Below are 23709 nucleotides of genomic sequence, written 5' to 3' on the forward strand. Positions count from 1 at the left end.
CACATATACACCATGGAATACTATGCAGCCATAAAAAAGGATGAGTTCGTGTTCTTTTTTAGGGACATGGATGCGGCTGGAAACCATCATTCTCAGCAAACTATCGCAAGAACAGAAAACCAAATACCGCATGTCCTCACTCATAGGTGGGAATTGAACAATGAGATCACTTGGACACAGGAAGGGGAGCATCACACACCGGGTCCTATTGTGGGGAGGGGGTTGGGGGAAGGATAGCATTAGAACATATACCTAATGTAAATGACGAGTTAATGGGTGCAGCACGCCAACATGGCACATGTATACATATGTAACAAACCTGCGCATTGTGCACATGTACCCTAGAACTTAAAGTATAAAAAAAAAAAAAGAATAGCATTGAATCCATAAACTGCCATTAAAATGGCAATATCGCCATTTTAATATTGAGTCTTCATATCCATGGGCATGGAATGTTTTTCCGTTGTTTGTATCATCTATGATTTCTTTCAGCAGTGTTTGTAGTTCTTCTTGTAAAGAACTTTCAGCCAGGTGTGGTGGCTCATGCCTGTAATCCCAGAACTTTGGGAGGCTGAGGAGGGCAGATCATGACGAGGTCAGGAGATGGAAACCATCCTGGCTAACGCAGTGAAACCCCGTCTCTACTAAATATACAAAAAATTAGCTGGGTGTGGTGGCAGGTGTCTATAGTCCCAGCTACTTGGGAGGCTGAGGTAGGAGAATGGCGTGAACTGAGGTGGCAGAGCTTGCAGTGAACTGAGATCACACCACTGCACTCCAGCCTGGGCAACAGAGCGAGACTCCATCTCAAAAAAAAAAAAAAAAGAACTTTCACCTCCCTGGTTAGCTGTATTCCTAGGTGTTTTATTATTTTTGTGGCAATTGTGAAGGAGATTGTTCCTGATTTGGCTCTTGGCTTGACAGTTATTGGTGTATAGGAACACTAGTGATTTTTGAACATCGATTTTGTATCCTGAGACTTTGCTGAAGTTCTTTATCAGCTTAAGAATATTTTTGGCTGAGACTGTGGGGTTTTCTAGACATAGGATCATACCATCTGCAAGCAGGGATAGTTTGACTTCCTGTCTTCCTACTTGGATGCCCTTTATTTCTTTCTCTTGCCTAATTGCCCTGGCCAGGACTTCCAATACTATGTTGAATAGGAGTAGTGAGAGAGGGCATCCTTGTCTTGTGCCGATTTTCAAGGGAAATGCTTCCAGCTTTTGCCCATTCAGTATGATATTGGCTATGGGTTTGTCATATATGGCACTTACTATTTTGAGATGCATTCCTTTAATACCTAGTTCATTGGGACTTTTTAACATGAATAGATGTTGAATTTTATTGAAAACCTTTTGTGCATCTATTGAGATAATCATGTATTTTTTTTCTTTAGTTTTATTTATGTGATGAATCATATTTATTGATTTGCATATGTTGAACCAACCTTGCATCCTAGGGATAAAACCTACTTGGTAATGGTGGATAAGCTTTTTGACATGCCTCTGGATTTGGTTTGCCAGCATTTTATTGAGGATTTGCATCAGTGTTCATTAAGGACCTTGGCCTGAAGTTTTCTTTTTTCTTGTATCTTTGTGCCTAATTTTTAAATCTTTTGTATAGGTGGAGTCTCACTTTTTCCCAGGCTAGTCTTGAACTCCTGGCCTTAAGCAGTCCTCCTGTCTTGGCCTCCCAAAGCATTGGGGTAGCAGACATGGGCCACCATGCCTGACTTAATTCATTTATATATTAATGATCACTAAACTCACAAACTGTCGGTGCTCCCTTTAAGGTGTCTATCTTTTTCTTAAACTTCACTCTGCTACAGCATCTGGTATAATGTGGTATCTAATAGTATGAAATCATATCTTTCAGTCCTTTTATTGCTCCAGAAATAATGCCATGTTGTTCACGAGTCCTATCACCTAAGTTCAGGAAACACCAACTTTTATTTTCTTTAGGGAAGAAGGTAATATTCACATGTCTCTGGAAGAGTAACCCCATTGTAGTCATTCCATGCCTTCTGTTCTCTAGTATCTTGTCTCTAAAGACTGAGACAGCTGGTGAAATAATCAGCATCATCTGTAGATTCAGCATGGCATTACTATTAGTGAAGCTAGCACCTAGCACAGGGATCAAGGTTTTTTTTAAGTGCTTTAGGTTTTTTGGGCCAGAGGGTCTCTGAGGTCTCTTACAACTCCTTGCCAATGCTGTTGAAACACAAAAGCATCCGTTGACAGCGTTTAAATGAATGATTGTGGCTGTTTTGCAACAAAACTTTATCTAAGGATGCTGAAATTTGAATAATTATTTTATTCTGTAAAATAGTAGTCTCATTTCAAATTTTTTCAACCATTTAAAAGTGTAGAAATGGAAGTTTTTATTACCTAAAAAAACATGTGTGTATCTATATATTTACAGTTTCACTTTCTTTAAACTGCCTTCCCTAATGGCTCCTCACACCAATCCCGGGCAAGGTTAGTTGAAGATGGAGGCTCAGGAGCTTATAAGATGAGAAGTTCTTGTAATTTAGGGTGCATCAAAACTCACTTTCAAGTAGAAATTGGAAATTTTGGACATTGAGAAAAATAACAGTTACATGTCATAAGTTCAGAGTTAAACTGTGCTGTTCTCAAATGGCAGTAAGCTGAATTCTGGGAGTTTATGGGAATTGCTAGTTATAATAAATTACTTAAGTGTAAATCTTCTTTATGCTAATTTCATCAGGCCTGTTACTAAGAGAATATGTACTTGGATATTACCAGTTTAGGTATATTAATAAGTCTCCTAGCAAGTGCATAATAAGGCACATTCAGGAGTCTCATGGTGTTATGGCCCTCAGCTTGTCTCTGGCTGACACAGTCTACTTTAGCAAAAGAGTCCTGAGCATTATTATTGAGGACAGAGGTGGACAGAAGTTAGAAACTGGTCAGCCTCCTGCTGGCAGATGACTTCAGAATAGTGACTAGTCATTGGACCATTCAGTTCTTCTGGTACTTTTTTAAAGAAACCCTCTATTTCACGGTCTTCTCCTTACAACAACACTCAAAGAGCTCCTTTCCCTTTCTCTAGGTCACAGATGTGAACACTTAATAAATTAAAGCATTAAACAGAATGCTCCCCTGGTCTCTTCCTCTTATGTCCATGAACTCTGTCAAGTAATTACCTGTAAGAATGCAGTCATGCCTGGCTCTGTGTCTCATACCTGTAATCCCAGCACTTTGGGAGGCCAAGGCAGATGGATCACTTGAGGCCAGGAGTTCAAGACCAGCCTGACCAATGTGGCAAAACCCCATCTCTACCAAAAAATACAAAAATTAGCTGGGCATGGTGGTGCGTGCCTGTAGTCTCAGCTACTTGGGAAGCTGAGGAGGGAGAATCGCTTGAACCCAGGAGGTGGAGGTTGCAGTGAGCTGAGATAGCACTACTGCACTCCAGCCTAGGGGAGAGAGTGAGACCCTGTCTCAAAAAAAAAAAAAAAAAAAAGAATGCAGTCAGTAGCAAGGGCCTAGGAATGGATTTGCCAAAAACCGGTCCCTCTTTGGTATATTTCCTGATGATGAAATGCATATAGAACTATATTGAATAAAGTTGTTTTCAGAGGTGATGGATTTCAAGTGAAGGTTATTTTATGCTGTACTCAAAAGGGGTTACATAGAACTTGCTCTGTAATGATGCCTGGACTAGGTAACCAAAAGTGTTGAAGGAGTCCACCTCAATGGGCACAAAGTCGGTAAACATCCAGGTGGGATGAGCTCTTTCTTTAGACAAGTCACAAGGGACACTGGAATGGTTTTTATTCCTACTTCTCTTTTAAGATGGAATCCTGCCCTGGGGACCAAATGTAATAATCTAACTTTGGTGTCCCCAGGGTCTCTGGGTCTCTCCTGAGACCACTGGTTTAGCCAAGCTAGTGGTGTCTGTTTACACAACATGAGTAGTTGGGCTCCCTACACAGAGCTTAAAAGGGAAGGGGGTTCTGTAGCCAAAATGAGAACTAACTTTCACAGCCTTCCTTGTTCACCTCCCTGTGGGTCAGTTGGGATAGACACTGCAAGCACCAGCCTCTGTAGGGAAACCTGTGAAACTTGAGGGTGTGTGGTCCAGCAGGTCAGCGTGGCAGAGCCTCCCTTCCAGAGAGGCCCAGGAGGGAACAGTCTTGTGGATGAAGCTTCCACAGACTTTGAGGAGTTTCAAAACCAAAACAGAACATGGGATGGCAGGTACCTTCCTGCTGATCCTGTTTGGCCACTACTGCCAGGCCCCCAGCGCCGTCTTGGGAACACAGCACATTCCAGCTCGGACTTGGCCTCTCTCTCAGACTGGGAGATGCCTCTGTTGCCTGTCTTTTTAGGAAGAGCTTTTGCTTTCAAGAAGTATAGGATAGTCATTAAGAACATACACCCTGGAATTAGAACTGGGGAAGTTTCTTAACCCCTCTGTATCTGTTTTCTCATAGACATTACAGAGTTTGTGAGCATTGAATGTGTAAAGATATTCATAGTCCTTAGAACAGTTTCTGAGAAACAGAAAACAGCTTATGGTGGTGATGATTATAATTATTAAGGACAGAGATGGGGGAAACTTAGAAATTGGTCAGCCCCCTAACAGTAGATTACATCGGGATATCAAACAGCCATTGGAAAATTTAATTCCTATGGCACTCTTTTTTAGAAACCTTGGCTTTTTGAGTGATTTTTCTTCTCATCATAACTACAGGATATTTGGGCACATTTTTCATCTAATTCCTTAATCCCCATCACATAGTCAGGAGGAGATCTACATTTGTACTCCTATCATACACGTACCATGGAATTTCAGCATATTTGTTCCATACACACCTTTGATCCATTTCCCTGACATCAGACATTCCACAACTTGAGTACATAGTGGTTGTTTGACATTTTGCTAATACTAGGACCTTCACATATGGCTTCACACGTTGTGTGCTGCACAACTAACTCCAGGGGGCCACTGAGCACTTTAAAGCTAATCACTACCTAGTGCACACTCAATCTTACAGATCTTTGAAATTTGAATAAATCCAAAGGATATTTATACAAGATTTATATGTAGACAGGCACATTTGAAATTGCATCCTTTTTAAGATAATTTTATATCATTATAACCTCACAAGAAAAATTTTGTTTTCCTCTATTGATCCTAGTAACAGCAAACACACACAGTAATATGACTGCCATGGAATGGGAAATTATTAAGTATTGAAAAACTGAACTGAAAGATAAAATCTTTCAATGGGTGGATTGTGGAAAAGGAGGAGGCTTATTTTATGCAAGGTAGATACTATATGTGGGTACAGTAGGTTATGGAAAAGTTTCTAGTAGTTGAAGGGGGAGCCTTTTAACAACAGAAAACTTCTCCAGTTGACTTAATTGATACCTAAATTTCTACATTAAAATTTAATCACTTTCATTTATACCTATGTCATATATTACATGTACATACCTTGAATGGGAGGATGCATTTATTCTCACTAGTCATTTACCGTATAGGGCGAATAGGAGGCCCACACGTGCTGATAAGAAAAGGATTTCTTGGAGAAAGACAGAGAGGACCTAACTGCAGTGAGCAGCTTCTACGATCTCTTTCAAGTGGGGAGAGGGGCCTGACAAAGAGAACATGGTGAGATGCTGAAAGTAAACATTGACCATTCCAAATTTAGAAATTTAGAGGATGGACCAAATTTAGAGGATAGACTCTAGCATCAAGATTTTTGTTTAGAATTAACCAAAAGTTCAAGGACAGACTAGAAGTCTTTGCTCAAGATTTGATATTTTTATGATGTTCTCAGAAGTTAAATAAAAAGCTCCCTGCTTCTTGAATAAGCAAAGTTGATGCTGTGTGATTCTTTCTTGAGGGCAGCAAAATCTGCCTGCATGCCTGACCCACTGTAGGCATCCAATAAATGTCTCTGGGCCAAAATCTGTTTCATTTTATTCACCTTATTTTTACCAGAAGGTAATGAATTATATTTTGAAACAAATTTTAGGAAACTACCAGCTGCTTCTTCGGTTCAACAGGCTTTTCACATCTTGGCAGAGCGCTGCTGAGTATAGCATCAGCATGACTTCCAGCCCCCACTCAGCCTCCGTCACCTGCTGCGAAACTTGTCCGGGCTCTGTTGCATTCCCCGCCATTGTATACAGACTCAAGCAAAAACCAAGGTTCTAAAGCTCATCATTTTTGTCATTTAGAGCATTTATTTTGTCATTTCAGAAAGTGGATGTCACCAGCAGGGCTGTGATGGAAATAATGACTAAAACAATTGAATACCTTCAACCCAATCCAGGTAAGGAACCATCTTGTTTGTTTAAAGGATCCCTCCAGGTAACTTTTAGTTTCTCTTTGATAGACATTTTAAGTTTGGTGTGTTTCTTCTTTTGGTGTTGCTGCCTCAGTCCACTTTTCTGAGAGGTTAGCGACCTCATGGATAGCACATTTTAACAGGGGAGAAGGGCTTTTTAAAGCTCACGCTGAAGTAACTGGAAGATCTGTGGTATTTTATCTGACTGTGATGTATTTAACAAATAATGTGTACAAACAGTTCAGGTGACACATAATACCAGAGTAGCTATAAACTGTTACCAGTTGACGTTGAACTTTCAAGAGATGGTAAGAAGGAAAATTAGGATAGTTTTAAGATAAGATATAATGATTCCCAGAAGATGTGAAAAAGTAGGGAGGTGAATCATTTTCATGAAACACAGAGGGTTTCTTCATTGGGCATCACCAAAGTCTTCAGAGCGTTGATCTTGATTCTGATCCTTCTGCAGGCGCATCACAGATCAGCATTGGTTCCTACTAACTTGTTATACTCTAAGAAAAAGAAGTGGTAATAGAGATAATGGAACTATATGTTGATAAGAGGACCAGGCAGAGTTGGGGCAGTCTCGGTAGGCACCAGGTATAGCAGAGCAAAGCAGCCTACCTCACCGACCTCCTCATTACCGTTCCTGTGTGTCAGTTTCTAACCGCAGGGCATGGAAATGGGAAGCAAGGCTGGTTGTGTTTAATTGAGATGTGTGAATATTTGGAAGACCCCTTAATCTTGAGGCTAGTTTCTTTGGAAGTTTCAGGTTGGGGTTCCATGTCTTTTATGGTCATAGAGAGGCTGATACAGACAACTGCCTCAGTCCCAGTGAGCTTGGATACTGAGCAGTAGTGGGCAAGCGATAAGAAAAGGGCGGGTGTGGGATGAGAGGAAGCAGATGTGTGCTGTGGTAAGTGCTGGCTCCTTCTCTATGCCCCCTACTGCTGGCTGCAGCCTCCTTCCATCTTTATTCACCTATGAGCAGCCCAGCTGCTATTCTGAGGATTAGCAAACTATGTAGGAATGACTTTCTGGATTTTTGTTGCTGTTGTTTTTGTTCATAAAACACATTAGAAATGGGCTTATGTGAAGGAGGAAAATATGGAAGAAAATGTGGTAAGCTATAGGAACCAGGAATTTAACTGACAGTGGACTGGATACATTTTCAAATGCTTAACAAATTGGTCAAAGAACAGCAAAAATCAAGTTTCTGATTTTTACCCAGAACCTTCTTTGTAGCCACTGTTTTTCACAGAGATGCAAAGATCTCTTGGATGCACATTTATTCCTTAGTGTTTAAACCACTGTCATAGGTCAAGTTCTGAAAGACAACTGCTCGCCCTGCTTCCCCACAAGAAATCATTATATAGGGGCAAGAAGTTTTGGTCTTTGTCTTTGCCTAGAACCTTGAAGTACTCCATGATTTCCCGGGATTTTCACGTGAGTTGTACTTGTAAGTCATGGTTGTAGGGCTAAGATAAAGGGAATGGGAGGAGGAATATAGTATTTATTGAGCACTGAAGCATTTTCAGTGTAGTGCTAGGTATATGAGGCACTGTCTCATCTTTAAAAGTAACGATTTTTCTTCATATAAAGTACAAACCGTTGAAGAATTTATAGTATGAACATAGACTAAAAATTCATTGTAACACAAATTCTCAGTGGGAGCTCATCAGTTTTCCTGAGTGTAATGGAACTGTGCTCTGTTGTAGGTAGGCGTGGTGGGTTGAATAGTGTGTCTCCCCAAATTCAGGTCCATCCAGAACTAAAGTTATAAGGAATGTGACCTTATTTGGAAATAGTCTTTGCAGATATAAGTAGTGATGTAGGATCTTGAGATGAACTCTACCTAGATTTAGGGTGGCCCCTAAAACCAAGGATGGGTGTCCTTATGAGAAGAGGAAAGGACACAGAGAAACACAGGAAAGAAGGCCACGTGAAGAATGAGCAGAGGTTGGAGTTACATGTCATGAGCCAAGGCATGCCAGGAGCTACCTCCACAAACTGGAAGACATAAGGAAGAATTCTCTCAGAGCCTTCAGAGGGAACCAACTTTGCTGACACCTTGATTTCAGACTTCCAGCATGCTGAACTGTGAGGGAATCCTCTTCTGTTTCAGGCCACCCAGTTTGTGGTCATTTGAAATGACAGCTCTAGAAAACTAATGCAGTAGGCTAGCCTCATATTATTCAGGAAAAAACAGGGGTCAGAGAATTTAGGAACTTTCCCATTCATACACCTAGGAAGGGCTGAAGACAAGATTGGAACTCAGGTCTGACTACCTCCTAAGTCTCTGCGCTTCACACTGCAGGATCCTGCCTCTGAGAAGGGTAGGCTGCATTTCATTTAGGTGTAAAGGGTCCTTCCCTTGCAGAGTGAGTACAATAGAAATTCAGAAAGGAAATTGTGGGATTGAGGCTTATTTTTATTTTAATAAAAAACATCAAAGGAGGAGGTAATTGAGAAGATCTGAATATTTAGAAATGACATTTTTAGTACAATACCGCATGTGCTAATTGGCTGCCAATATAATGGTTTTCTGTTTGAGAGTTGAGTGGACATCTGCCACTAAGGAGAACAATGAAGGCCATTACAGGCAATTCGAGGTTGGTTTGAGAAAAGCAGTTATGTATGGGCACGTCATATACATATATGAATAAGTACTACCCAGAAGAGTCCAGAACAAAACAAAATTTTGTGTAATCATTCCACAGAATGTAAACAACCTGCATTTAATTGTTTACAACAGGTACAATTTCATCCCTCCACCAGCTTCTTGCTGTGAGAGTAGACACTGGCCATAGAGCCCAGACCGGGTAACTGGTGAAGTTCAGAGTTAGGCAAACACCCAGAGAGACAGTCCTTGGGCACAGGAGAGCAGAAAGAATATTCCCAAACTTGTGCAGTTTGCTAAATACTTTGCCCGTTTAGCCTTTCAGTGAACCCTGGAGCTGGGCCAACCAGTGTGGATACTGGTTGCTGGTTCTGAATAAGCAAGATGTGGCTTGGGTTAGGACAGGGCCTGATGCCAACTAACAAATTTACATGGACAGGTCAGGGGAATCAGTAGGATTTGCTGCTTTGAGGTACTTTGGGAGTACATCTGTATTAGTTTACTGCTCCAGGGTGCTTGCTGGCTTTCACATCTTGGGGATGTGGAGCTTACACGTGTTTTCTATTCTTAAAACTCAGTTCCTATTGAAATGACCAAAGTGATTTTGTTTAGCTTTTAAGAATACATGGCTATGCTCTGTGAAAGTCTCACATCCACTCTTGCCCATCTCCAGAGTGATATTTTAAAAAGCAAATTTGGTCATATTATAGAAAACCCTTCCATCCCTTTTCATGCCTTTAGGATTAACTTTCATTTTTAACATGGCTTAAGGGGCCCTCCCTGCATGGTCAGCCTGCCCTTTCCCCAACACCTTGCTAGGCTAACAGCTCCCTCAGGTCCAGCATAAAGGTCACTTATTAACCTTCCTTGGCTCCAACCACATTAGGTTCCCCTATCCAACCCTATTGGGTCCCTCTTGTAATCCCAGTTGCTTTTCGGTGGGTCACATGCCATACTTGTGGTTTTGTTTTTCCTCCCCTGTGAGTTCAGCACTGTGCCTTATTCACCACCACATCCCCAGCCCCCAGCTCAGTTCCAGGCAGCCAGTAAACACTTGGATATTGGAATAAATGAATTATGAAGCACAGTTGACTGTCAGTGTCTAATGTACTAAAACTTCTCTAATATAAAAAGTAGGCGGAAAAATTCTTCCTTTTCCCTAAATCATCACATACTCATATGTAACCAACATTTGTCACATGCATTTACTTTGATGCAAAGAGCAATTCTCGATGTTGTGGGGCAGAAATGAGACCAAGACTGGAGGCTCGTCCTCTGGAACCTCACAGTCTGAGGAGAGGAGCCCAGAAGACTTCACAGCTCATTCCCCCTGGGAAGTCCAGCTGACTGATGAGATGTGGAAGCGTGAGCAGGATCACAGGCCTAAAGGTCTGCCCTGTGAAGGCGGGCTTTCGAGAACGCAGGACAGACAGCTGTAAAGTCATCCAAGCTTGAACTGGAATAACATAAACCAGTACAGATTCCTAAGCTGCTTAAATAGGAAATAATTTGAATATAAAAGTACTGTGCACAAATTCCATTCTACTGGTTGTAAGTGCCTATTCTTATGGTATCTTTGAGCAAAAATCATTGGAGAAGATATGTCACTTTTCTTTACATATTCTGATGCCTTATGGGGAAGCAAAAGGCACTAAATCAGTCTTGTCCAATAGAAATAAGATGCAAGCCACATACGTAATTTTGAATTTTTTAGAAACCACATTATAAAAGTAAAAAGAAAGGTGAAATTTTCTATAATAATATTTGTATTTAACTCATTATAGCCAAAATATTAATCACTATTAAAAATTATTGAGATATTTTATGTTTTTTTCATACTTTGAATTTCGATCTGTATTTTATACTTACAGCACGTTTCAATTTGGACTAGCCGCATTTCAGGTGCTCAGCAGCCCACTGTGGCCAGTGGTGCCCATAATAGACAGTACAGCACTTGATAGTTTACCTTTCCGTTCAATATGTGTTTCATGTTTACCTCCTGTTTTATGTTTTATCAGTGTTTTTTTTTTTTTTTCCAACAGAGCAATGGACTCTTGATTTAGAATTAGGATATCTTTAAGGACTGGATTTTTAAAAAAATTTCTGAAAGTCTGTTTCGTGACACTTGAATTGAATTATAGACATAGTTGGACTGTGGACCCTTTTCAGCCTTAGCATCCTTGTTGTGAGACAGGCCTTTTCAGTTTGCACTGAGAAGTTTCTCTTACCCTAATATGATAATCTAATACAAATTTCCAAACTGCTTACATAAAAAGCAGCTTGAATGTGAAAAATGTTGTGCACAGTAGGGGTTTGTTTTTCTATGGAAATGCTTTTCCCTTGAATGCCTATATGGTCTAGATTTTTCCAGCATTTCTGAGGTTCGGGTATCAAAGTGGGGTCATTCAATGTCTATTTAGAATTTTTTAATAATTTCAAATCTCATTTGTGAAATATTGCCTGTGGAAATAAAAGCTAGCTGTATTAGTTTCAAAATGTCCCATTAGTCCCTAGAAAGATACTCTATCAAAATTAGTATACTTCTTTTCCCACAGGCTGTGCTGTTAATCATCTCCTTCCAAAGATGAATAAATACAGTGATTATATGTGGTGACTTTGGAACTGAAAATAAATACATGTATTACCTGGCATTCATGTAGCCAAATCCTTGGTCTTACAACACACTGAATTTGCTGTTTTTCCTGGAGGACAGGATAACTTGTATTCATCTTTGCATCTTTTAGAGTCCGTAACATTATGCCTGGTACATTGTTTGTCCTCAGTATGTCTGGTGAATAGGTGTATGAATGAATATGTCCGTCCTTCACTTAAAGAATAAGGGACGTGTGCTGAGTCTAGTAGCCAGAGCTTTTCCATTTCCAAATCCTGACAGTGAAAAAGAATCAAAATGCATAAAGGACAAATTACAAAAGCAGTTGTGAGGAATATGTTGTTAAGCTTCAAAGGAATAGGGTCTTTCAAGGAAAAATATATTAAGAAAGAAAATTTAGGTCAGGTGATGGCTGATATAATTCATATACTAATGTATTGAAAGGCTGGAGGATTTCTACTTCTACATCCTTGGGGAAAATATTGAAAATTAATAGGTTCCTAAAATGTTTGAGACACTGTAAGTGATTCAGAGTTTTAAGTCAGCTAGAACTGGTGGAATAATGATATTCTTTCCCTGTGTGTCTAAACAATGAATGCTAAAGCCAGATCCTATTTAAAAGGTTCTTAATCAGGGCCAGGTGTGGTGACTCACGCCTGTAATCCCAGCCCTTTGGGAGGCCGAGGCTGGCAGATCACGAGGTCAGGAGATCGAGACCATCCTGGCTGACACAGTGAAAACCTGTCTCTGCTAAAAATACAAAAAGTTAGCTGCTCATGGTGGCGGGCACCTGTAATCCCAGCTACTTGGGAGGCTGAGGCAGGAGAATGGTGTGAACCTGGGAGGCAGAGCTTGCAGTGAGCCAAGGTCATGCCACTGCACTCCAGCCTGGGCGACAGAGCAGGACTCTGTCTCAAAAAAAAAAAAAAAAAAAAAGATTCCTAATCATAACAAATATAGTATACATTTAAAATGCATGTGTGCAAATATATTGAGAATTAAGCTAATGGCGCCTCACATGAATAGTCCCTAAATACTATAAATAAATACCATACCTAAATCCTCAGCATGGCCTTTAAGATCCAGCATGTGGTGGCCCCTGTGCTTTCTGTCTCTCCTAGTTCCTTCTTCCTCTTGTTCACCCTGTGGCCTTCAGTTTCTTCAGTTCCTCAAGTTCTTTGCTGTATCAGGAATTTGCGGCAGCTGTTTCCCCTTCTCCTGGTGGAATGTGGGCCCTCACCTACCCCTTCTTCAACTGTCTTCTCACCGTCCCTCCTGTCTTAGCTTATATATCTCCTCTGAGTGGCATCTCCTGAGGGCCAAGTCGACACCAGTTCTACTCCAGTTTTATATTTTCATGTTATCTTCACATTACATGAGTTCCCCTCCACAAATCTCTTGAGAGGTTCCTCACTTAGAATAAAATTGAAAGCACTTATGTGGGTTACAAAGTCCTGAGGAACTGAACTCATTCCCTATGTTCCTGGCTGTCTCCATCTTGTTCCTTCTGAGCTAGCCTTCCTCAAACACACAGGCACGTTGTTCATGGGGCCTGGCCAGCCCTTTTGCCTCAATCACTTCCTCTCCATGTCTTCTCAAAACCTTCACTGGGGGGTCTGCTCAAATGTCACCTAATTTGTGCAGCTTTCCTGACCATCTTGTTGAAAACATCAGTCCTTCTAACTTCCTAAGCCTTTTCTTGTTTTACTTTTCTTCAGAGCATTTAGCACCACTTCAACTGTACATTTACTTGTTAAAATGTTGCTTGTCACTGCCACCGTAATGCAGTAACTTGAGCATAGGATTGTTTGTACACTGCAAAGAGCCCAATTCTATTTTTTATTGCACTTTTCATAATATTTACGCAACTTACGATTTGTTCACTGTACTGCCTTTTTCCATTATTACTCTCCTGTTTTACATTCTCCCCATAGCAGCCAGTTCTATCCATTAAAGATGTAAATCACGTTTTGTCATTCCTCTGCTTGTAACTCTCCACTGGCTTCCATCGTACTGAGAGTTATCCTCAGCCTTGTTCCTGTCTTGGGGTCTTTGCACAGGTGTTTCTTCTGCCTGGAACACTCTTCTCCAGCTCCTGATAATGTCTGCTGTTCCTCATCACTACACCTTCAGTCAGGTGCCGTCTCCCTGTACAGTCCTTTCCTGGCCTGCCCCCTATTGAAAATAGCTTCTCCTCATCCCTCTGATACCTCCTTATATTATTTCCTATCAACATTTGAAATTATCTTTTTTTTTTGTTTATTGCTTTCACGTCACTCCCATTTCTCATATAGAACATAATGTCCAGAAAGGCAGAGTCTTGTCTATCTTGTTTACTATCTGTCATAATGGAAACAGTGCCCTCAGTAAATATTTATTGAATGAATGCTGTTCATCTCTTCCAGTATATTGTAAACAAGTCATTGACGTCAAGGACTATGTCTTTTTTACTCCTTTATATATACCCAGTTCCTAGCACAGAGTTTGGTGCTAGCAATTGGTTGATTGGCTTAATGAATGAATCAAATCATGTTAAGCATATATAAGCTCCATCTTATATGAGTAGCTAACTTTTCAGGTAAGAGTCAGGGTCTGCAGACTTTTGCAGATCAGGATCAGAGCTGTTCTCTGTGTAATATCTATTTGGTGTCATGCACAATTAATATATTTCACAATTGCTTTGGGAAAAGTGTGGATGTGCATACTCTCATGTATAACATCACTGGGCTGAATCTATTAATAGACATTTACGTTTATATACATAGATAATAGCTGTATCTGGTTTTGGATGAGAAAACTGAAGCTGCAAGGTGACTAGCAATTTGCCCAGTTTTACAACAGAAGAGCCAGAATCTTTATTCAGATATTACTATCTCCAAACACATTCTGTTTTCAAAACAAAATGTCTTATGCTACAAAGTCTTAAACTACAAAGATACTTCCAGGCTTGGTATGTGTGGCAAGTACACTCTAGAGTGACTCCTACAGATTCACACCCTTGTTTAATCCCTTCCCTTTGAGTGTAGATGGAACCTGTGACTTGCTGGTAACCAATAAATATGGCAAAGGTAATGGAATCAACCACTCACCACTCCCTTGATGTGATTACATTATATGGCAAAATCGATGGTGCATCACTCCCATAATCATGTCACATTATGTGAGACAGTCTTAGCAGACTAATACGAGAGACATTCCCTTCCTGGTCTAGAGGAAGCACACTGCTGTGTTATGACAGCCTAAGGAGAGGACCACATGTCAAGGAACTGGGGGTAGTCTCTAGAACCTAAGGGTGGCCACTAGCTAACAGCCAGTGGGAAGCCAGAACTCTCCATCACACTGCCACAGAGAAGTGAACAGCCCGGACTCAGGAAGACAGCAACCCATGTGAGCCTGGATGCAGACTTTTCCCCACTCCGGCCTCCAGATGGCAAAGCAGCCTGACTCACACTTTGTTTGCAGCCTCGTGAGACCCTGAGCATAGGACTCAATTTAGGCATGCCCAGACTTACTTGTTCGAAGCCACTAAGTTTGTGGTACTTTGTTATTCTATGTAGAAAACGAATACAGTGTGGCTGTTCCCAGCCAGAGCTCCTATTTCAAGCATACAGCTGTCTGCTGGGGCCATCAGGCTATTTGCCCAGGGGCTTTAGGCTCCCTGGATACCTTACACTGAAGCAGGAGGTAGATTGGGAACACCTGTTACTATCTTTTCAGCTTAAGATGAAGTCTCCTGAACCCCCCAGGGAGTGTAGGTTAGTCCAGTTCCAGCAAAGACTGAAGATATCTTTGTGTTTTGAAACATGATAGCAAAGAACACTTGGCACAGTGCCTGACACTTAGTAGGGACTCAAGAAATGTTACGTACCTTCCTGTCGGGGTACTGCAGCTCAACCTAGGGCATCTCAGATGCTAACCCAGCAGTTCCTCCCTGGGCAAGGCCTTTAGAAATCCCACTCCAGGACCCTTCTTACAATAAGGTTATAGTATCAACTACCACCCTCTGTTTGCTCTGAAAACCTGAGAAAGCAAAGGCTTATGATGTTAGTACACTGAGGGTTGTGTATTTTTCAAATTGCACAAGCTGTTTTATGCCCTTGGGGGGGCAATTGCCTGCTTTCCCAGGGCATGCTGTGAGACTGTGTTGGCACCTTGCAGCACCCCATCTTCAGGTGGGAGATGTTTGCTGCCCCATGCCACAAGTTCTTAGGGCTGCTGACTGTGTACTACAGCACAGTGTCTTACTATCCCTCCCTGCTGTTTCCTAACTGCGGCATAAAAGAGCTTTGTCACCTTGAAGAGAGGTGTTATATATAAATACCATTATTTGGGTTGAGAGTAGCATGATCCAGTGCTAGGGTTGCCTATTTGTATAAGACAGTAGGCAAATCTTCCTCTTCCCTTTTCTCAGTCTCTTCTAATAGTTAACTACAAAAGAAACAACATAGATATGAATGTATTTACCTAAGTTCTCATTACAGTGTAACTTTTTGTCATTTAGTAATTGTTAGTGTGCAAAACTGCAGAGGACATTGGTGTCAGTGCAGAGAGCATCAGAGAGCCAGGTTTCAGACTTGTAGATGCTCTGAGACTTGACCTAAGAAAACCAGGCCATAATATGCAATAATTACATGTTGCCAAAATGAAATGCATGCTAAGATGCTGTTTATTACATAAATTTTGTTGCAAGTATTAAGCCCCTATCTTATTTAATGTGATTTGAGGATTTATACTCATATTACAATTGTAATCTCTATATTAGGCTTCACAAATTTAGTTAAAATAATTTAGAATTAATTTTTGTCATTTTCATAGTAAAACATGCATAACATGAAATTATCTTAACTATTTTTAAGTATACATTTCAGTGGGATTAAATACAGTCATAATGTTGTGTAATCACCACGACCATCCATCTCCATAACTCTTTTTGTTTTGTAAAAGTGCAACTATAGCCCCCTTAAATAATAACTCCCCCTTTCCTACTTCAGCCCCTGTCTACCACCTTTCTACTTTCTAGCTCTGTGATTTTAATTATTCTAATTACTTCATATAAGTGGAATCACATAGCATTTGTCTTTTTTGTGACGGGTTTATTTCACTTGGCATAATGTCCTCAAGGTTTACTTATATGATAAGTGATAGTGTATGTAAGAACTGCCTTCCTTTTTAAGGCCGAATAATATTCCATTGTGTGTAAATAGTACAATTTTTATATTGGTTCACCTGTTGATGGACAGCTGCATTGCTTTCACATTTTAACTATTGTGAATAATGCTTCTATGATCATGAATATACAAATATCTCTCTGAAACTCTGCTTTCAATTATTTTGGGTAAATATCCAGAAATGGAATTGCTGGAACTTAAGGGAATTCTATTTTTTATTTCTCAGGAACCACTGTGCTCTTTTCCACACCATTTTACTTTCTCACCAGCAGTGCGCAAGGGTTCAAGTTACTCTACATCCTTGCTGACACTTGTTATTTTCTGGTTTTTTGAGGTTTACCATACTTATGAATGTGAGGTGGTATCTCATTATAGTTTTGATTTGTAATGACCTAATGATTAGTGATGTTGAACACATTTTTATGTGCTTTTTAGCCATTTGTATATCTTCTTTGGGGAAATGTCAATTCAAGTCTTTGCCCATTTATTAATCTAGTTGTTTGAGTTTTTTGTTGAGTTTTAGGAGTTCTGTGCATATTCTGAATGCTACTCCTTTATCAGATTCAACTTACAAATATTTACTCCCATTCTGTGGGCTGCCTTTTTACTCAGTTTATAGTGTCTTTTGATGCACACAATTTCTTAACTTTCATGAAGTTGAATTTGTGTAATTTTGTTGTTGTTACCTATGCCTTTGGTATCATAATCATATCCGGGAATTCATTACCACATCCAATGTCAAGAAGCTTTTGCCTACGTTTTCTTCCAAGAGTTCTAGAGTTTTAGATCTTACAGTTAGATCTTTAATGTATTTGGAGTTAATTTTTGTATATGATATTAGAAAAAGGTCCAAATTCATTTTTTTGCATATAGATCCATTTTTCCCAGCACCATTGGTTGAAAAGACTGTTATTTCTTGTGAGTGGTCTTGGTACCTTTGTCAAAAAACATTTGACCATGTATGCAAGGGTTTATTTCTGAGCTCTCTACTCTGTTCCCATGGCCTACATGTCTGTCTTTATGACAATACCACACTGTATTATCATAGCTTTGCAATGAGTTTTCAAGTCAGGAGCTATGAGTCTTCTAGCTTTGTTTTTTAAGATTGTTTTTGCTGTTTAGAGTCCCTTGAGATTCCATATGAATTTTAGGATGGAATTTCCATTTCTACAAAAAATGTTACTGAGACTTTGATAGGAATTGCATTGAATCTGTAGATTGCTTTGAATAATGTTGACATCTTAATAATATTAAATCTTTGAGTTCATGAACATGGGATGTTATTTCCATTTATATATGTCTTTTAAAATTTCTTTCAGCAGTGTTTGGTAGTTTTCATTGTTGAAGTCTTTTACCTCCTTGGTTAAATTAATTCCTGAGTATTTGATTCTTTTTGATACTATTGTAAATGGAATTATCCTTTTAGTTTTCTTTTCAGATTGTTCATTGTCAGTGTATAGAAATGCAACTGATTTTTGTGTGTTGACTTCGTGTCCTGCTACTTTGTTGAATTCATTTATTAGTTCTGACAGCTTTTTGTGGGAAATCTTTAGAGTTTTCTATATGTAAAATCATATCATCTGAAGATAGATAATTTTACTTGTTTACATCCAATTTGGATTCCTTTTTCTTACCTAATTGCCCTGGCCAGAACTCTCAGTACTGTGTTGAATAGATGTGGTCACAATGGGCATCATTGTCTTGTTTCTGATCTTAGAGTAAAAGCTTTCAGTCTTTTGCCATTTAGTATGATTTTCATTTTGAAGTTTTCATATATGACTTTTACCATGTTGAGGTAGTTTCTTCCTATTCCTAGCTTATTGTTTCTATCATGAAAAGGTGTTGAACTCAGTCAACACTTATTCCTGCATCAACTGAGATGATCATATGTGTGTGTGTATGTTTTACTCTATTATGTTAATGTGAAGTATTAGATGGATCCATTTTTGTGTATTGAACAATATGCTTGTATTTCAGGAACAAATACCACTTGGTCATGGGGTATAATTTTTAAAATATGCTGTTGAATTTGGTTTGCTAGCATTTTGTTGAGAATTTTCACAACAATGATTATAAGAGATATTGGTCTCTAGTTGTCTTGTAGTATCTTTGTCTGGCTTTGATATCAAGATAATGCTATCCTCATAGAATGAGTAGGAAATTTTCCTTCTTCAATTTTTTGGAAAAGTTTGAGGAGGGTTGGTGTTAGTTCTTCAAATATTTGGTAGAAGTCACTGTTGAAGCCATCAGATCCTGGACTTGTCTTTGTTGGGAGATTTTTTATTACTGACTCAATCTTCTTACTAATGACAGGTCTGTTCAGATTTTCTACTTGTGAGTTAGTCTTGGTAGGTTTTGTGTTTCTAAGAATTTGTCCATTTCATTTAGGTTATACAATTCATTGTTGTACAGTTGTTCATAGTAATCTCTTAATAATCCTGTTTACTTGTGCATATCAGAATGAATGTCCCCACCTTTTATTTCTGATTTTAGTAGTTTGTGTCTTTTCCTTCTGTTTTTTTTTTTCCTAGTCCAGCTAACTAAATGTTTGTCAATTTTGTTGATCTTTTCCAAGAACAAACTTTTAATTTTTTCCGTCAATTAAAGACATCCTTGGCTCTTGATAGGTGATGAAGAGGCAAGTATATTTTTAGCTGGTTGCCATTTCAACGAAATAGCCATCAACTGTAATTTTCTCCAAAAGTGGGAAAATAGAGAAAATAACTAACATTTGTTTAATGCCTCCTTTGGTTATCCACACCTGCTCATTTCACCAGCACAATATTTTGAGCCCTACTCTGTGTTATTCCTTTGATACTATGTACCCTTGCATTAATTGGTAGGAAATGATAATAGATTCTGTTATAGGAGAAGGCATTTCTAATTTTTTTATCTTCAAAAAAAGATTATATTTTTAAATTTAAATGTCACTTTGGTCCTCTGAATTTTAATGCTTGTGTAAAAATGTTACTTGTATTTAGGAATTAATTATCCTTAATTAAATTTGTCAGTTTTCTACAAGAAGGGAGAATAAATTACCTTTTGTTTTCCTTGAACTATTTATTTGATATATACTTTTAAAATTCTTATTTTTGCACAGACCCATACACAGAAACAAGATAAACATGGTCTGGCTATAGTAGACATTCTTGAAGAAATTTTAAAAAGAGGAGGGATTTTTTTAATAAATTTTTCTTGGAGTTTTAAAATAAGACCTGTTGGTTTTTATCTCAGTGATGGTTTTGCAAAGGAATCTATTTCTTTGGTTTTGAAAATATACATTAAAATCTGTGTACGCTGAAATAGATGCCATCTACTAAATGACTTCATCCACTTGTTCTTGTGGATTGTAATGTACGTATCAGAGATTTTTAGATTGGGAAAGCAATATGAAGTTCAGGAAGCAATCTTCTTATGTTGAGTGTGGAAGCGGAGGTGTCCAAGGTCATGCTGGTGGAGCAATCTCCAGGCTTCTGACTCACATGGGCTCATCCTGCCTCCTGAATGATTACACTTTATCACCTCTGCATTTTTAAACACCTAACAAGTGTAAGTATGGCTAAAGCTTTACATTTTGCTGCTGAGAAGTCTTAATTTGACCTGTTTTAATGAAGATGTAATAAAGCAGTGAGAGCCAGTGCAGCCTTCTGGGAATCTGACAAGAGAACAGTGAGCTTTTGGGAAACAGCTGTGATTCAAATTCTGGCCCGGCTTCTTGTTGGTACATGTCCTTGGGCACCTTACATCATTTTTCTTACTTCATTTTCCTTATCTGTAAAATGGAGAAACAAAACTCATCTCTTGTGTTTTGCAAGGCTGAATGATGTGTACAAATTATATATGTAGTAGATACTTCTGAAATGATAGTTATAGGATGAAATCTGGTTATGATCTTCAGTTTTTCAGATACTTCAGGGCTCTAAGTTTTCAGACCAGATAGTAGCAATTAATTAATAGTATTACAAATTATTTGGCATTTGTCCTGCTCAAGATCTCTGCTCCTTTGGGCAATGAGGCTTGGTTTCTATAAGACAGAGAGAGGTGACAAAGGAGTTAAATTACTAAAAGCAGTGAAAGACTTCAGAAACCATGTTTCATGTCTTTGGTCTTCCCTGATGGATGCTAAACCCGTTAGGTTTCCCCCAACAGTCAGAACACGAAGATGTGACTTGGAGTACTGTGGCCACCTGTTCTGCCCAAGTACATTAGCTGTGTTCATCAGCTCACACCAAGGGTGGGGGCTGGATTTTCTTCTTCCCTGTTGTGATAGACAGATGCCCTGTCGATATGTTTTTATTTGAAATTTCACAGTGAAAGAAGGAAGCTACTCTTGAGAATACAGCAGTTTAAATCAGGTTGTAATTTTTAAAAAGTGACTTACAAAAGGTCTTTCCCCAAATACTCCCATCATAATCACCTAGGGTGGGGAGAAAAATGGGGTGCAGAGGGCAGACTCACCCCTCATCCCTGCCCTTCCAGCAGGGAACACTCATTTTCACATCCCTGTGCCTCTGCAGCCCCGTCCTGTGTTCAGGTTTGTGCTGGGCATCTCTGTTCCACAGAGACTGCCGGTTTCCGGCGCAACAGAAATCCCATTTGTTATAAACCTTGATTTGAATTGTAGTAAATGAAACTTAAAAAAGGCAGACATTAAAACTCCCTGTTTTTTTCCTTAGGAAAAGGAGCATTCCATCTTCTGGCATCACTGTCCTTGGGACTAAACCCCCTTAGAAAACACCGCTTTTGCCTGGCCCTCAGAGGCTTGTGAGCCACAGGTCCCCTAACATTTTACATCTTTCCAGAAAAAGAATCTCACAGGCTTTCCTGCAAACATCTGTCACAACCTCAACAACCTCACAACCTCAAGTCTGTCCTGTTTTAGAGACAAACACACAAAAATACTATAAGGGAAGTATTAATACTTGTTCAGAGATTGTCAGGAACATTGTACTTAACAGTGAGAAATATGAAAGATGTGTATATGAGTGTGTTATGTTATTCTTTGTACTTTACATTTTCAAATGTGCCATCTTTTTTTTTAAGCCAAGAAGTATAATAATGCTTTACCTGGCCACCACAGATGAGAATTGGAATGCAATAAAACTTGCCACAAGCTGGGAGGAACCAGCAGTGTGCTGCTATAGGCTTAACAACCATCTTTGTGGAAGAAAAACCTTGATTTGTAGCATGAGCCAGCTTCTGTGTCTCACATGGCCATTTTCAAGCTACCCGTGTGACATCACTGAACTCTGACTTGGAAAAAGAGACTCACACTTGGCTCCCCCGAGCAGTGCTGGCCTAACTCCAGCATACCACTGGGTTGAACTACCAAGGAAGAGTAGCTCCCACTGGTAGGGAGGCAGCAAATGCTCTGTAAATACCTGTAGACAGAGGCAGGGAGACCTTTGTAGAGTGGAGAATGTTAGGGACCTGCCTCTTCTTTATTTTTGAAAATCTTAGATTACACATTCGTTGGTTGATTTCATGCTTATGTGCTTTATGGAAATAAAGCATTTAGTCAGTAAAATATTGTTACCCAAGGACTCAATAAATGATGCAGTCAAGAAATTGTATATATTTTTGGAGGCTTCTTTCAAACTTAACTTTTTAAGATGATTTTATTCAAAAAAAGTAAACCCAGGTGGAATATTTATAAAGATAAAAGCTTCAGAAATCCATGTGAAATGAAAATTATATAATAATTGGTTTGCTCACAAACGTAGGAATTCAGATAGTTTTAAAAAATTACTTTGATTTAACGTTTGTTAAAATAATCAGGTATAAAAAGAAAGTATATGAGTTGAATGGTATCCCTCCCAAATTCATTTTCCCCTGGAACCTCAGAATGTGACCTATGTCAGCTCAGGCTGCCTTACAAAATGTCAGGCTGGGTGGCTTAAACAACAGAAATTTATTTTCTTGTGGTTCTGGAGGTTGTATAGTCCAAGATCAAGGTACTGGACCATGTTTTAATTTCTGATGAGGGCTCTCTTCCTGGCTGGTAGATGGCCACCTTCTTACTATGTCCTCATGTGACCTTTTCGTGGTGCATGTGTGTGCGTGGAGAGAAAGAGATTCTTCCCTCTCTTCCTCTCTTAGAAGGTCACCAATTCTATCGCATTAGAACTTTGACCTCCTGACTTCATTTAATCTGAATTACTTCCTAAAAGCACTATCTCCAAATACAATTACATTGGGTATTAGAGCTTCGACATATAAATTTGGGGAGGACAAATAGCAGTCTTTTTACCTTTTTTACATTAATCACTTACCAACTCTATTCTTTTGGCCTAGGTTGGGCCCTCATCCCTATCTTTAGTTTTATACTAGAGGCAAACTAGATATTTATAGCCAAACCCACCAATGCTAAGAACTTTCCTCTTGTCTGTGATAATCTGGGAATGCCATATTTATACATTTCACTATACCTCTTGATTAACTTCGTTCTATAACACAGTTTATCATATTGGTCATAGCCTCCATTTTAATGAATATTTCCATAAGTGCCAGGCACAGTGCTGGATACTATAAAACATCATTTCTAATCCTCACAATAAACCCAGCAAGGTAGCTTTGATTTTCTCCATTCTGTGGATGAAGAAATCCATTCATTTTTTTCAGTTATCTTCCATGTTTACTCTAAGGCAGTTCTAAGCCCTGGGCAGGTATGAGTGAATGAGGCAGGCAAAGCCCTTGCCCTCATGGAGCCTATACTGTGGAAGGATGAGACTGATAGAGAATAATACCTAATGTCAGATATGATCAGTGCAATGAAGAAAAATGGAAGTAAGAGGGGCAGAGTGTGACTGGGTCCGGGAAGTTCTCATATATGTGAGAACAATGAAGAGCCATGTTGGCAGGAGGAGGTCAGAGGGGTAAGAGCACGTAGGACCTTTTCACCATTGTTGGAAGTTTTGTTCCTACCTTGAATGACATGGGAACACATTAAAGTGCTTTGGGAAGAACGGTGACGTGATCTGAATTA

The 23709-nt window shown here is 39.4% G+C and overlaps 1 protein-coding gene across 1 annotated transcript in view; it reads left to right on the forward strand.

Moving 5' to 3' along the window:
- The window catches only part of SH3GL2 (SH3-domain GRB2-like 2), a 60272-nt gene that overhangs the window by 18883 nt on the left and 17680 nt on the right, over positions 1-23709 (forward strand). The window contains exon 4 of the mRNA XM_011992649.1: positions 6238-6310. Coding sequence (XP_011848039.1) covers positions 6238-6310 — 73 coding nt within the window. The remainder of the gene's footprint in view (positions 1-6237; positions 6311-23709) is intronic.

Source organism: Mandrillus leucophaeus, unplaced genomic scaffold, assembly GCF_000951045.1.
Source record: "Mandrillus leucophaeus isolate KB7577 unplaced genomic scaffold, Mleu.le_1.0 Scaffold415, whole genome shotgun sequence".
NCBI classification, from domain to species: domain Eukaryota; kingdom Metazoa; phylum Chordata; class Mammalia; order Primates; family Cercopithecidae; genus Mandrillus; species Mandrillus leucophaeus.